The sequence below is a fragment of the Tachysurus fulvidraco genome, chromosome 15, assembly GCF_022655615.1.
Source record: "Tachysurus fulvidraco isolate hzauxx_2018 chromosome 15, HZAU_PFXX_2.0, whole genome shotgun sequence".
Taxonomy (NCBI): Eukaryota; Metazoa; Chordata; class Actinopteri; order Siluriformes; family Bagridae; genus Tachysurus; species Tachysurus fulvidraco.
In genome coordinates this window covers 10,122,232-10,138,053 of record NC_062532.1, presented here as the reverse complement: position 1 = coordinate 10,138,053, position 15,822 = coordinate 10,122,232, and the positions used below count along the sequence as shown (strand labels likewise).

Genomic DNA, 15,822 nt, shown 5'->3' with positions numbered 1-15,822 from the left:
GGGAGAATAAACAGACCGGTATGTAGTAAATATAGTAAATCATATAATCACTCTTTACATCTGCGTTGAGCAGAAAAGCATCTCAGATTTCACTTCTTTCACTAAGGAAAAGAATCTGAGACCATCATGAGCACTGAATCACCCAAACTGGACATCTGAAGATTAAGGGGAGAAAAATCACCAGAGTTTGTATTCATAGAGGTCCTAAGAATGATCTCCGAGAGCTCCTAACTTAGCTTAAAACTAGGGATCTTATCTTAAAAGTGATTCAGGACCAATCACAAAGCATCTCCGAGCAAGGAAAGTACAAACACTTTTATATTAGACAGGAGGCGGGGCTTAACCCTGTTACTAGGTATGACACGTTGTTTTGGAGACTCTGATTGGTCGTTGAATAAAAAAAAATAAGAGCGCTTTTAAAATCTGTTCTATTACAAACCTTTACTTTGTCTCTATGTTAAGACATCTGCATCCATATCATGTAGGGATTAAGTTCTTTACCAATCATATTAGAGATGCATATTAGATTATAAGGGCGTCTGCCAAGTGCCGTAAACGTACAGTATGTGATGTAAATGTAAACATCTCCAGCGCCAAACGATGTCGTTTCTGCCTCTACGTCATTACGGGGATTTTAGTGTATGTTTAAATGTCATGTCTCTAATATACCACTGGTCAGAAAAATAATCCCTACACGATTAAATCCGTATCATCTTATAAAGTCAAATCCAAATCAGATCAAGTCCTCCTCATTACTCCTAACACTTTTTAACCTTGTGGGGTTTTTAAAAGTCAAGATGCTTTATGAGTAACTTTTATTTTTATTAAGATCTTCTGTTTAAACGCCCACATTTCTAAAAGTTTCGCTGCTAATAATTTTTATTAATACATACGGGCCCAGGTCTTTTTAGCTAATCTTCAGCTCTCCAGTTTGGGTGATCGGTGCTCATGCTAGCCTCAGATTCTTGTCCTTGGCTGTAAGGAGTGAATCCTGATGTCGTCTTCTGCTGCTCATTCACCTCAAGGTTCTGAGATACACTTTTGCTCACCACTTTATTTTTTTTTAAAAACTCTAGAGATTATGTATAAAAATCCCAGTAGAGCATCTCAACAGTTTATGGCACATGTACATAAAAAATAATTGTTTGAACTGTGATATATATATATTTATTACTCAGTGTATCCAAGCACGTGCTCATTGTCATTTACTAAAATTATTGTCCGTTCTGTCACGTTTCGCTCCTCTTAACAGTGTGAGACACCTCTGATGCACGGTGCTGTAAGATTACGCTGTAGATCATTTATAACAACCTATCAAGCAACGATTCTCCGTGATCAGCTTCTAATTAGTGATCGTTATGAATGCAGATCATTGAGATTATTGGTTCTTGGGGGACAAAAAGGATGTAAGTGTGATTTCTAAGGTTGATAATGGAAATTGAGATGTATTATAATGACCCACACAAACAAATTAGAACAAGGGATTTATTTCTTTTCTCTCTAATTTGTGCAAATGTGACAACCAAGCTGAATGTTGGTGTGCGATTTTCACAAGTCAGTTCCTCCAAACCAGAGCGTCAGCGGTGTGCCCTGTGGATTAAGAAGCTCTGCGATCCTTTGGCGTCCGGCTCGGGGCTGATGGGAAGGAAAAATCGGAACGCATATGCCCGGCTTCTTCTGCACATGCTCAGAAAAGGTGTTCTTGAAGGACCGTTTACCTACAAGCCTGAAGCGGGAAGCCTCAAAACGTTACCAACATACATGGTAAATTATTTCCTAACAACAAACCGTGCCATGATTATTGTGATGATGATGATGATGAGGATGTTGTCAGTTGTGAAACTGGTAAATCTACATGGTAAATTATTTCCTAGCAACAAACCGTGCCGTGATTATTGTGATGATGATGATAATGATGAGGATGTTGTGAAACTGCAGCTCATTAGTATCAGTTTCTCTACATTTACATTGCAAGCTACAGAATAACACAACCTGCAATTTCTGCGAACAGCAAGACTTGGCTGGAAGGATTCTTCGCTCCAATCTGATCTCAAGCTTATAGCCATTATGAGAGCTAAGAACAATGGTACTTGAAAAGGAAGTAGAAGAGATTTTTGGTGCTACTTTCGAGTGTTTATAGCCAGTAGAGCTGACTTGTCAGCAGCCTGATATGGCTCCAGGAGGAATGTGAGTTAATCTCACTGTCTTGCACACTGTGTGTAGCTGATGTCAGTAAAGTAAAAAAAAAAATCCATCTAAAGTAACTATTTCTGATTACTGCAGGTGAAAAGCTTAAATACTGATTAGAAATTTTCCTTCTCTCACCAGTCAGTGTACTACGACGAGCCGTTAGCATTCAGGTCTCAGGCGCTGAGCGCCGCCATGCTGCCAGGCTGGGTTTCTGGTGAACTGGATGGTGATGACGTCTGGCCCAGCACGCTGAAAGACTCCTCGCTCTCTCCTCAGCCAAACTGTAACAGGTAGAACTTTATTAACTACACAAAGCCTTGACTTTAGTTAGACCTGGTGTGTGGAATAACCTATATTTTGTATAAGGCCAATCATTTTTCATAAAGGCCCAAATATTTCACGTAGACTTCACAGAGGCTGAGTCGGTCAACAGTCTGACATAGCAGAGACAACCAGAGAGCAGAAAATACAGGAGTAATGGATAGTTCTACACAAGCAGTAGATTTTGACCTGTGTATTTATTAATCCACTGAAGCTGATCACATAAGTATTGTAGGCTCAATGAACAGCTCTTAGTTGTTTCATTAGACTCATTGCTCTAACCGGAAAGGTTCCATTTATGCTACTGTTCCCAATTGGCCACATTATATATCATAGTATAGTACTCACAAGAGTGGAACTGCAACGAGGCAGGGAATTAAAGGCAACAGTTAAATGGTGCTAAAATACTTCTGTATTCAGTACCAAAGATGATTCAGAAATATAAAAGTGCAAGGATTCATATGAGGCAACATGAAAAAAAGCTTTTGGAGTAAACAGGATGATTTATTTTCTATCTCTCTCTCTCTGTGTTTTTTATTTTATTTTTATTTTACATTTATTATGTTTAGGGCATTGTGGCATAGTGGCTACCATGTTCACCTGACATTCTCGGGGTGGGGTTCCTGTGTGGACTTTTTGGGGTTTTTTTGCACGTTGCTCGTGTCAGTTTGCACGTTCTCCTTGCGCTTCCCGTTTCCTCCCCCAGTCCAATGTGACGTTTTGGAGGCTGAATGACATCTAAATTGTCTGGAGTGTGTGATTGTGTGTGTCAGGGCCATTGCTAGTGTTGGAAGGGACGAGTGACTTAAGTGCTCATTGAGACTATGTTTCACCAACAGTTGCAGTATTATTACCTCACCAACTCTTCTAATGAAGGGATGATGAGTGTCTAATGGCCGTATACTAACAACAGTGCCACCTTCTGACCCGAATAGGTACTGTTCTGTTTAACAGCTCGAAATCTAAGTTTTAAAGCTGTGTTATAGCAGAATAAATGTGCAAATTAGCCAGACGGGGTTCTTGTTCTGGTAAGTCCTGTACTGGTGTAATATATGTGTCCTCAAAAGAACAGGGGCTTTTAACATTACATGAGGTGCTAAGTCCTAAAGCCCCTGGTATAGTCACCCTTTAACACTGTGTAGGGTATGTACTTGATCAAAGTGTGATAAAGGCTTTTGCTGAGATTTATTATATGTTTTTTTTTTTATTATTTTATATATGTATTATAAGTTTTTTTTTGTTTCTATTTTTTTCTTGTTTGTTGCCATTCATATAAAATCATAATAAACTTGTAATTGTGTTGTAATGCTTCTAACATCTCGATTACATTTCTACCTTATTTAAGCCTTTTATTTACTGGCAACTTTTCCAAATGCTAAAGTTTTCATTCAGCAGACTTGTAGAAGACTAAACTCGTAAGCAGCTGAATACTGCCCCTAGAAGGCAAAACTGTGTAAATGCAGCCTTTTCAGCCATGAAGCTGAAACTCCATCCAGGCAAGATGACAAGCTCTTTGAACTCAGACAAAATCCTATTAAATCAGCTGTTATGGCTGGCATGGAGTTGAAACTAACACGGCACACAGATCACTCAGCAAAATGGGCGAGAGTATCGTCTCATCTCTCGTGGCGTTAAAAAAAAAACTTTTGAAGCTTTCTCTCTGCCTGATCCACTGGAGCCCTTTTTTCTGCGCACCACATCAAGAGGATGAGGAATATTTAAGCAAACCGAGACTAAACACTCATGACTAGTGGTTTCAGTTATTGCGTACAACTTACTGAATAGTATTTTCATGTTCCTCGCTTTAGCACATGCTGTGCCCAGATTTGACTTTGCATCAGTTTTGTGGTCGATTGTCCAAACTTTAATACCCTTCCTGGATGAAAGCCTTTCCTTAAGCCTTCTTTTCATCCAAATTAGAGCTGCTCATAAGAAAGACAGAAAGATACACATAAACCGGGCTACACACCACAGCGCTGTTGAACACAGCTGGAGAGGAAAGGACCACATATATCTGCTCTAACGTTTACAGTAACAGACACTTGTCTAGCTTGTCTTAGGGATGTTGTGCAACATTAAATGTAAGAAAATTAAAAAAAAAGAAAAGAACTAAATTTATTATTTGTCAATGTTGAGGTATAAGTGAAAGAAATGATTTGCATGTGCTTTTAGAGGACAATATCAGGACGAGGTGATGGGAACAAGTGATTTTCCTATAATATGCTGCATCATGGTTTATCTCTAAAGAGAATGTCAGCGAGTCATGAATCATCTTTCTACTGTGGTGCTGTTTGGAACTTCAGCCTAGGATGTGTGGAGAAGGTGTCGGTGTACAAGTGCTACAAACACTCATCACAAAGACGTTAGAGATTAATGACAAATATTAACGGTCAAGTCAAGTTCAACAAGGGCTTACAAGTGGCGAATATAAATACAGGCAACAAAGAAAAGAAAGTAAGCTCAGGTAACAGCACAGGATTAAACAACATGCTCACAGACTTGCTTTTCTTTCATAGATTTCTTCCTAAATTGTTTGTCCCCAAATCCAGTATTTTCCTCTAATTAAATCAATACATCACATATACCACTTTAATCTACAATATCTTTTGTAGTTTAAACCATTTTAAACGCTTCACACTAAAATTCAGTTTTGCTTCCCCAATTCTAAAAACGTTACGTGGTGCAAACATCTCGCTGTATAAATTAAGCAAGCCTTCAGTCTAATTTAGTCAAATAAAATGTAAAACGAATTTTAAGATGGTAAACATTTAAAAGCTTAAATTATGACACTCATAAAATCTTGTTGAATAGCGTTCTGTGACGGCATGACAAGATCAAAAGTCTTTTACCTCGCCATGCTTTGAAGATGATTCAACGAGGGGATCAGGAACTGAATTATAAATCAGACCTCAAGTAAACTTAATGATGCAATGATGAGATCAGTGGTCCTTTCATAGATAGTGAAAAACTTATCATTGCTAAGGTATGGCTAGGTGGACACATACAGTATAGATGCCTGTTTATTCTGATAAGAACCTGGAAAGTCAGGTGGCACAACCAGTCAAAGTCAAACTATACAGAAAAATACTAGAAAAAACATGTTTTCAGCTTATGTAATGCATCTTTGTGAAGAGTTAGTAATTCTAAATGTTTGTATTGTTTGACCCTGTATATGAAATAATATAGTAATAATAGTAAAAACGTTGCAGCGAATTGTTTTCTTACCTACAAAAAAAGGTTTAGTTTAGTGTTTTTTTTTTTGTGACGTCATCATCATCATCATCATCATCATGTGCCCGACTCTTTCTTCTAGGAAGAGTCACGTTCGCAGCATCAAAAAGCTGACCTTCCTACACAGCATTTGATCTGTTTCTTTTGAAGTAAGGGCTCTTAATCAGAGGAGAGAGAACCAAATATAGAGAGTGAGTTTTGCATTTTTTTGCCTAGCTGCACTTTGAAAGTGTGGACTTGTTGGGGGAGGGATTGAAGTCCAGGGTCTGATTTGGGTATGCTCATTAAAGGCGTTTAGATCACAGGCCGAGTCCTTGTGGAGCAGCGCTTTCATGTGTCCCTCTCGTTTAGATTAGATGAAAAGGGCCGAGCATGTCAGCTCTCTTGTGATGTGGCCGCATTTGATCGCTATCAGTGAGATGGTGATGAGGAAACACTTGCGTATTTCTTTTTTGTTCGTTTTTTTCAAGTGCATATTTGTTTATTTCGTGCTGGGAGTGGCACTCAGTATTTCTTTCTCTCTCTCTCTCTTTTTTTTTTTTTTTTTTTTAGGAGCTAGAGATTACTTTTAGTTGCTGTAAAATATGAAATGCCGGAAGCAGCCAAAATAACATGGGAGCAACAATCATTTTAATCAGTCATTTTTTTCTGGCATGTAAGATTCTGTTCAGCTGTAGCAAAATAATGGGCTACTTTCAATGCTATTTTCACTGAGACTTTCAGTTAGTGCAGCACATTACCTAAAACGTAACCAAAGGAATTTCGTCATTATGATACTAATACACTTCCTGAGCACTTTATTAGGAACATCTGTACACCTACTCATTCATGAAATGATGTAATCAGCCTATCACGTGGCAGCAGTGCAAAGCATTGCAGCTTGGGGTGGTGTTTACATCAACCATCAGAATGGGGGAAAATGTGATCTCAGTGATTCTGATTGTGATCTGATTGTGGCTTGCTTGTTAGTGCCACATGGGCTTGATCAGTCATACAAATACTCACTCACTCACATACAGTCTCTAGAGATTTCTCACAATGGTGCAGTAAATAACTATCCAGTGAGCAGTTTTGTGGGCTGAAGCACCCTGTTGATGAGAGATGACCTTGATGCTTTGAGATGACAGAAAAGCTCAGGTAACTCCGATACAGTTGAGGTGAGCAGAAAAGCATTTCCAAATGCACAACATATCAAACCTTTGTCGGGTTCCACTTCTGTTACTCACGGACAGACAGATGTGGCTGTGGTGCACATGGTCTTACCAAAACTGGAAAGTTGAAGACTGGGAAAAACATAGCCTGGTGTATTGAGTCTTGATTTCTGCTGAAGCTCACAGATGGTAGGGTCAGAATCTGGCACCTGCAGCATGTGAATCCTTGAACCCAGTGTTCAGTGAGCAAATGTTTTCTTGGCTCACTTCGGATGTGCTGATAGCAATCACTTGTCACTTGAATGTGACAAGTGATTTGACACTTGAATGACAATCGTCATTCAAGTGTCAAAAGTGTGTTGTCAACCCCTAATGTTTTTTTTTTTGTTTTTTTTTTCAGCATGATGAAGGACATGTCACAAAAAAGTCCTCTCAAACTGGTTTCAAACCGGTAGCATTGTTTCATTTATTTAATAATTAAAACATCAGGTAGCATTACTACCATACATCTTCATTTTATTTAACCCAGTTTATTTTGGGTTCTCTAGCTTCCAACCAAAAACTTGCTGATAGGTGGATAGACTAAAATATTTTGCCCAAGTTATCCTAGCACTTCTCTTGATCTACTATGATTCTGATCACCGTAAAACATTTACTGAAGACGAACATAAATTGAAAATAAATTATATATATTTTTTAATGATTAATCGACTGGTTAAATTTGATTGTTTAAAAAGAAATGACCCACGGCAACTTTGGTTAATCCAAATAGCTTCTAACTAAACAAATAGGGATTTTTAAGATTCTCAGAAATAAATGAAAGGATCTCAGGATGTATCTTAGATGTTGGAAGAACTGTTCTCTGTATATTTAAACACATATTTTAAGACTTGACCAGCAAATAACCTCAATTTCTCTGTAGACAGTTTGTTCTATGGCCACCAGGCGGCGCTGTGTGCTTAACTACATCTCTAAGGCTGTAGGATGGTCATGGGAAACTCTCCACCCGCAGTTAGCTGAAGGTTTAGGTCAGCCAGCCTGCCTTGGCAAAACCTCCACACTCATTTCAACCTCCTAATATGTCATGTTGCTTATGGACCATGTGCATGGCTTCTGTGACATTCTGTGGTGTTTGGCTGAAAATCAGGAAGCCTGGGAAAAGAGAGAGAGTATAAGAGAAGAGAGAAACAGGATGACGAGCTAGGTGCCTGTTGCCCCAAAATCAAAAAGGATTTTCTTTAACACCTTTAAAATTGTTCTTAAAATAAAGGATGCTATATGTTTATAACGTAACCCTCACCACTGACCTGTCCTCAGTTCATCTTCTGAAAACATGAATGGTTCATTTTACATTGTGTGAAAAAAAATATGCTCCTTCTCGCTAATCACTTTTTTAAAAATATTTTATATAATTTTTTTTTTTTTATATCAGTGGTTTTGTAAGACAATTTTCACTGCTTTTTTTTTTTTAGCAGCAGCAGCAGCATAAACAAAAGCATGATTAGTAAAGAATTATTAAGCAGTCTGTAGGATAAAATGAAGTGAAACTTGATGTAGAATTCCTACAAAAATGTGAGACCAAAGTTATTTCTATTTTTTTGAAGTGTGAAGAGTTTAAAATATTAAAGAAATCAATTATTATTATTCAATATTTTGAAGACTGTTGTAAGTAAATTTTTGTCCATTTATTGTCCAGTGACAAGTACAGTATGGATTTAATACCACTGTTTCTCCTTTATCTTGTATGCTAGGATGCATATACAGTACACTCACTGATAAACACTATTACTATGACAACCAGTTGTACGAACGCAGACTGGTGACAGACCTCTGTACCTGTATCAGAAAGTCTTCAGGGGGATTTGTGCTTATTGGTTTCTCAGTAACATAACATCCAGATCCTTTTTTTTTATTATTATTAACTACAAAGGAAACATGTTCTCACTTTTATAGCATAAGCATTAACAGCTGAATTTGTATGCAGACATTCCACAACATTGAATGAAACGTATGACATTTGTTCTTTGATGAATACTTTATTTTTTATTTATTTTTTTTTTTTTTACAATTTACAAATAAATCGTCTGTAGTTGTAACTAGAAGTCAAACAAGTGATACAGATATAAATGAGAGCCGAACGCTCAACCGAATCTCAGTCCACCAAGAATGCTGTGCCTGATTAGTTTACATGTTGACTTAGAGGATAAAGCTCTACCTTTAACCCCCTTTTATTTTGCCCATCTGTGCTTGCATCAAGCACATGAAAACCCTTAACCAGACGCTAACCATTGGCAGTATTAAGAGACTTCAGATGCGTTCCAGGGTCTGGCTAAAGCAGAGTGTCTGAGCTGGCCTTGCCTCCAGGTGCCAGACTTTTGAAGTGAGAGGGTGGAGGACTTAAATGCCCCGGGGAGCAAGAGCGGGGGTTGTGCATGGCTCCTCTCTGAGGGCTTGGAGATGCGGCCTGAGCCCAATCTCAACACCTGGAGGTCAGGAGACTTTAATCAGTGGCACCTTGCCACTCCAGCACAGACCCGAGCCTCTCTCAGTGCTTTGATCTGATTCAATTATCTCCGTCCACCTGTTAACGGCTGGCCGCCAATCACAACGGCCTGCCCTCATCTGCTGCCTCAAAAGAGTGTGTGTGTGTGTGTGTGTGTGTGTGTGTGTGTGTGTGTGTGTGTGTGTGTGTGTGTGTGTGCATATGGACAGCTCTCTAGAGATTAAACAGGGCTGTCTTTATTGACCTGTCATTCTATGTAAACAGCTGTAAGGTTGTCTTTAGTCCTTTTGTTCACATTTTATGCGCTCTTAATTTTTATTCATGGTGCACTTTTGGCTCTTCTTTCATCTGCAGGCAAAAGATTACATATGTAAATAGACCCAGACATAATAATCGATCATGTGGCTACAATAATGCTCTAATAAATAAATCCTGAAATGTTGCAAAAGTCAGAACCACTATTCTGGTTTTAATGCTGTTATACAGTTCACGTGGAGCTGCCAAATAAAGACGAATTACAAAGAAGATCAGAAGAGAACACATTGTCTTTGTTTATTTTGCAGAGCCTTTGCTGTGTTTAAGGATATGTTTTAGTTTGGGGATTATTTTAGTGAGAGGTTAACAGCCGTGTGCTGTACTGACATCACTTGAGACATTACTAGTGCTGATGAAATGGAGTTTAATATGAGAACATCACAATCATATGGGGTTTTGATATTAACCCCTAAAATCTGATTCTTTTTGTCATTCACCGTTTTCAAAATCATGTTCGTGTAAAATCCAACGTAGTGTTCAGCATAAACTAGTCTTATCAGGTTAGCAGTCTACGCATATTAGCTTGAGTGTATAGATGAGATACTAAGAGAGTTGAACATATTAAGGGACTAAAGTGCTGCTGCATCGTTGGCTTTAAGTAAAAATGTCAACACTATCTGCGAGTAGTGAGAACCACATTTTTCAGTGAAAAATCAACCTACATGTTGACGAAACACTAAAAATCACCGAAGAGCACATGTTCAATCCTGATACATAATAGATAACCGACAAACCTGTGGAAACCATCTTGCTTTGAGACAAACTGTCACAGAACAGTGGACCAGGCAAAAGCAAATCCGCAGCGTGACATGTAGACACGTTAACGTGTGTATCTGCACACGGTGTCCCAAGCAGTCGGCGGCAGTAGAGAACAGGATGTGGCTCATGATTCTTTTATTGTTAGCCGTGCAGAAACGCTTTGATGTGAATCTCAGCTGCTTCTGTGTGCGTCACTAAACTGGAAGGCTGGTTAACTCGGGAAGCATCAAAGTAAATAGAGCGTGTTGTGTGGCATCTGTATGCAAAATGCACAGATGGATTTACAATAGCTGCGAGGCTGTTGGCTTGAGGGACGCTGAGGAGAGATACATGTCAATGAACTGCAATATTTGACATCAAACCAATCCAATACCAACGTAGGGACAGTATTAATCCAGTATGCCTTTATTATAGTAATCATGTTTTTCTTTTGTCTTAAATTATGAATCGGTTATTCTGAATTAAAATTTTTATAAAACTTTCTATCTGAACTTGTTAACTAATATGATCAGAACAACCGTACCATTATATTTAGTCTGTAACTTTGAACAGTGTAAGTTTTTATCATGTTATTTCGCCACTAAGATTTAATAAAGTAGTAACTATAGAGAAATGTCATTATTTATTTATATATTTATGTAGCGTTTGCTGTAGTAGATGCTGTATACAAATCTATAATCCCTACTCTTTTAGAAAGGCTTTCCACTAGATTTTGGAGCGTAGCTGTAGGTGTCTGGGCTCAGACTCTTGATGTCTGATGAGGTCTGGGGTGCAGTTTATCTCAAAGGTGCATTTTTCTGTGCAGACTAATAGTCTAGTGTTGCTAAACAGATCTGTGTAAATGTGAAAATGAACATATTAATACATTTTGTTATAATTATTATCGACTACAGAACTGAGGTGGACAAATCAGTAGTTTGGTGCACAGACTTAGCAGGTTTTGTATCCAGGTTATTAATGTGTGTTTACTGCTGATCCTGACAAACTTCTAGCTTGACTAGACTACTCGACTAGATTATTAGACAAACCACTAGATGCAACCCAATAAATTGTAGGTCTTAATAATTTATGGTACTTTTCACTAGGTAGATTCATTAGCGTCATACATTTTAAGCAGTTTATTTTTAAATCGAAGGGAGCGCTGCTGAAACAAATGCAAAACTTGCTAGCGAATGCGAACAAGAATAGATTATTATAGTATACTCATTAAAGAAAACAGAACTGAGGTGGATAAATTATAAGCCTTGGTGCCCAGGTCTAGCAGATTGATGAACTCCTATGCTATTTCCCATCAGCCCCTGCACATGACATGTCTTAATCATTTACATTTACAGCATTTAGCAGACACTCTTATCCAGAGTGACTTACATTTTTATTTCAGTTTATACACCTGAGCAATTTAGGGTTAAGGGCCGTGCTCAGGGGCCCAGCAGTGGCAACTTGGTGGACCGAGGATTCGAACCAATGACCTACCGATCAGCAGTTGAATGCCTTAACCACTGAGCTACTACATCCCTAATCACTTGCATTTGTGCCTCATTTTCTAAATTACTATGTTTTTATATTTTATCGGCAAGCATTATTTGTTGTTGGTGAAGATTTTGTGTCTTACAATGGGTATTGTAGCTCTGCTCATTTTCTTGCTTTGCCTGTTTACTTTCTTGGTTCTTGGATTCACAGATTTTGTTGCTGTTTTGCAATTCATACATTAAAAACCTGCACTTGCGTTTGTCGCCTCAGCTGGATCCTGACAGCTAGTACAACACACAGTCATGGTTAACAGCCGGACTCAAATAATCTCCTTTACGTACGACGTGAGGACAGGACACCAAATTTCATCGGCACTGACTTACTGTCTTTTTTGTTGTCCGCACAGTGAGCTGCATTCTAAACTTTTAGCTGCATTCTAAAGATTTTGAGCATTTTAGTTTGTGTTTTTTAAAGGGACACTTGTAATATACCTAATATATCTTTTTTTCTTATGTTAGCTACCATTTTTAGCTTAGTTTCTCATAAACCAAACCAGTAACACAAAGGTGCTTTCACGCGTCTGACGTGCTAGCTACGAAGTTTCTAATTTGTCTACTCCTTAAAAAACCAATGCCAATTCCTGAGCAAAAATGTATCATCAGTCAAGATGTCAGTTATTGATTTGTGACAGCCGCTATTATTTCTTGTGTTTACATGCTGTAGGGTCAGTCAACATCACACAAGTTCATGGAATAAAATGGCTTAAAAAGAAAAGAAAATGTTTCTTTATCTTGCTTGCAGAAGGAGAAATCTGTTCAGGCACAAGTCTCCAACCAGACCTTTATCTTCCAGTCCAGTCAAGGGCACTGCTAAAGAGGACAAGAGGGTGAGCAACTTTTTGTTACTCGGGTCATATAATTTTCATGTGTCGCAAATCTGCACAGGAATCCTGGATAACATTTTTGGTGCACTTTCTGATACACTGACATGAGTAGTCTACATAGTTTTAAGCAATCGAGGCATCATGGGACACTGGATTTAGCTCTGTTCAATGTTGGTTTCTGCCGTGTGTTGCTTTCGGGATTTGTTTAACATGTTATAGGCGTCCAAGCGGCTCGACATAAGAATGTTCAGCCTACCGTCTAGACATTGTGGAAGTGTGTGGATGCATGTGTGTATAGGGAAAGGGTTGGGTCGAGTCATGTGACCCGGTAGAGGCACTGCATGGAAAAGGGAACGGCTGAAATGTTGTGGGGCAGCCAAACATCTGGAAGGCAGGACGCCAGCACCTATATCCCCCACTCACTATCTCTCATCCTTTCTTTCTCACACACACACACACACACACACACACACACACACACACACACACACACACACACACACACACACGCACACACACGCATTCAGCCTCTCTCTTTGTCCTTCCTTCTCACTCCCATCTCTTCTAAAAATGAAGAAAAGATGAACTGACTGCAGAGTTAATCTTAGTTTATCATGAAAAATGTTATAACAGAATTTAATAATACAACTTGACAAGTTATAATGCCCAATACAATGTGAATTATTTTTTCCCATGACAACGCGTTTTACTCCTTTTATACTACAGCAGGTTGCCAGTCATCACTTACTTTGTAGCAGCTTTAAACAGGTATCCTTACCAGCCTCTGTTAGACTTGATAGAATTTGATATATTCCTGTTATTGTTCATATATCAAGGGTTCCATTCAGAATCGATACTCATTACTGTCAATCTCAATAAAAAGAGTGTGTGTTAGTATTATAGAGAGGGAAAGTAAAAAACCTTAATCTTTTTGTTTCTCCTTTTTTACCTTTCAGGATGAGCGAATAAGAAGACCCTCCTCTGATGACAGTGACTTAGAAGCCCGTCTCAACAGCTGGAACCTTGGGGTATCATGATATATGCATATTCTCAACAAAACATCTAATTAATAATCGATGCTTATCATCTAATTTAGTTTTGATAAAGTTTAAATTGAATTGTCATTATATACGATTATATATTATTAATTAATATATATGCAAGTAAAACTTGTTGTTCTTATGCATTTTTGTGAATTACGTGAAGACAGATATGAGGGAATTATGAATGTGGACTGATTGACAGATGCACAGATGTTTCGAACAGAGTTTAAAGCACTTAAGGTCTTATCTCATCTCATCGGTCAATGGTTTTGTCTCTACTTTTTTCTTACTGGAACTCAGTGAGCTGTTACTTTCTTTCACGTTAAATTGTTTTCAAAAGATTTCAGTTTATTAATGTTATACTCTGTCAATATGTTTGTCAATACTTAGAATGCATTAGAGATGCCATCAGAAATGCCAGATTTACTTAAGGCTTATTTAACCTTTTTTTTAGTACTTTATTCAGCCAAAGATATGCGTCTATCAGACATAAAAGAAAAATTTTTTTACCCTTTTTCAGCATTTTTTTTTGACGAACATAAAGAAAAGCTTTCTTTTTTTTTTTGCATAATTTTATTGCATATTGTAGTTAAAAACTGAATTTAATGTGGGTTTGTGCTCCTGCACTAACCTATTCCAAACCTAATCCAACAGAACAGTCAAAAGCAGATTAGATGCTCACTTATTATTAAAACTTAATCACACCAGCAGCTCCTTTTCTTCTTTTTCCTATATAAAGCCCTTCATACACTTTCTCAGTTCTGTGGCAGTACAACCTGTTCTTCTCAGTTACACCACAGTGCTGTCGAATGCTCAGACTGGTCAGACGCTGTGGAGTATATTATAGAGCAGTTGCTTTATATGATGCACCTGTTCTGATGTTATTGTTTCTATAGTAAGAGCTCATGCACAGGGACAATCAGCAGACAATCCACATCGTCTAAGTAATGGATCTTAAAATGTGGTGTTTAATAAAGTCTCACATCTAATATTTTTTTTTTCTTTTGATAGGAGACATTGAGGGGTAGAGAGAGGGAGAGAGAGAGAGAGAGAGAGTTTGCAAGAGAGTGAACGACTAAGAGAACAAGTGAAGGAGAGAGTGAGAGAACAAGTGATTGAGAGAGAGGAACAAGTGAGAGAGAACAAGTGAGAGAGAGAGAGAACGAGAGAGTGAGAGAACAAGTAAGAGAGAGGGAGAGAGAACGAGTGAGAGAGAGAACGAGTGAGAGAGAGAATGAGTGAGAGAACAAGTGAGAGAGAACAAGTGAGTTAGAGAGAGGGAGAGAGAACATGTGAGAAAATGAGAGAGAGAGAACAAGTGAGAACGAGAGAGAGAACAAGTGAGAACGAGAGAGAGAACGAGTGAGATAACGAGAGAGAGAACAAGTGAGAGAGTGAGGGAACGAGAGAGAGAGAGAACAAGTGACAGAGAGAGAGAGAGAACAAGTGACAGAGAGAGAGAGAGAACAAGTGAGAGAGAGAGAGAGAGAGAGAACAAGTAAGAGAGAGAGAGAATATCACTGTGGTGGAAGAACAGAACTCCGTTAAGCGCATCACGATAAATCTGCCATCAAGGGGTTTTATATTCAGATCACCACATGGTCTGTTATTTTATTCTTTACTTAGCAGATTAGCCATAGCTTTGATTTGGAAGCTCACGGTCAGATTGTGAGCTATTGTAAGCAGGATTGCACAAACAAGAGATATACAATCAGTTATATAGTATTCAGTATAAAATCGAGTGCGATTGCATTTATACAACAGTTCGTTTTTCAATTAATATTAAGTAATTGATATTTTGGACACAATATGGCCAACTGTTCTGTTCATTTTTGCTCGACTGGTCACATTTTATTTATAGCACATCAGCTTGCTGGCCATCTACCTCACATTGATTTGCAAATTCTCATCGAAGGTCCTTTTGGTAAAATCATCATCCCTTCTTCCTTTTTATCT

At 38.3% G+C, this 15,822-nt stretch overlaps 1 protein-coding gene across 19 annotated transcripts in view; it reads left to right on the top strand.

The window, feature by feature from the left end:
• cep112 (centrosomal protein 112) overlaps positions 1-15,822 on the top strand; it is a 125,303-nt gene that overhangs the window by 2,215 nt on the left and 107,266 nt on the right. For 15 of the 19 annotated variants that reach the window (XM_047800663.1, XM_047800658.1, XM_047800660.1 and 12 more), the window contains exons 3-7: positions 1,574-1,764; positions 2,329-2,480; positions 12,742-12,826; positions 13,550-13,591; positions 13,780-13,851. In XM_047800663.1, coding sequence (XP_047656619.1) covers positions 1,574-1,764; positions 2,329-2,480; positions 12,742-12,826; positions 13,550-13,591; positions 13,780-13,851 — 542 coding nt within the window. The remainder of the gene's footprint in view (positions 1-1,573; positions 1,765-2,328; positions 2,481-12,741; positions 12,827-13,549; positions 13,592-13,779; positions 13,852-15,822) is intronic. The other 4 variants (XM_047800655.1, XM_047800654.1, XM_047800649.1 and 1 more) reach the window with 1 other exon arrangement.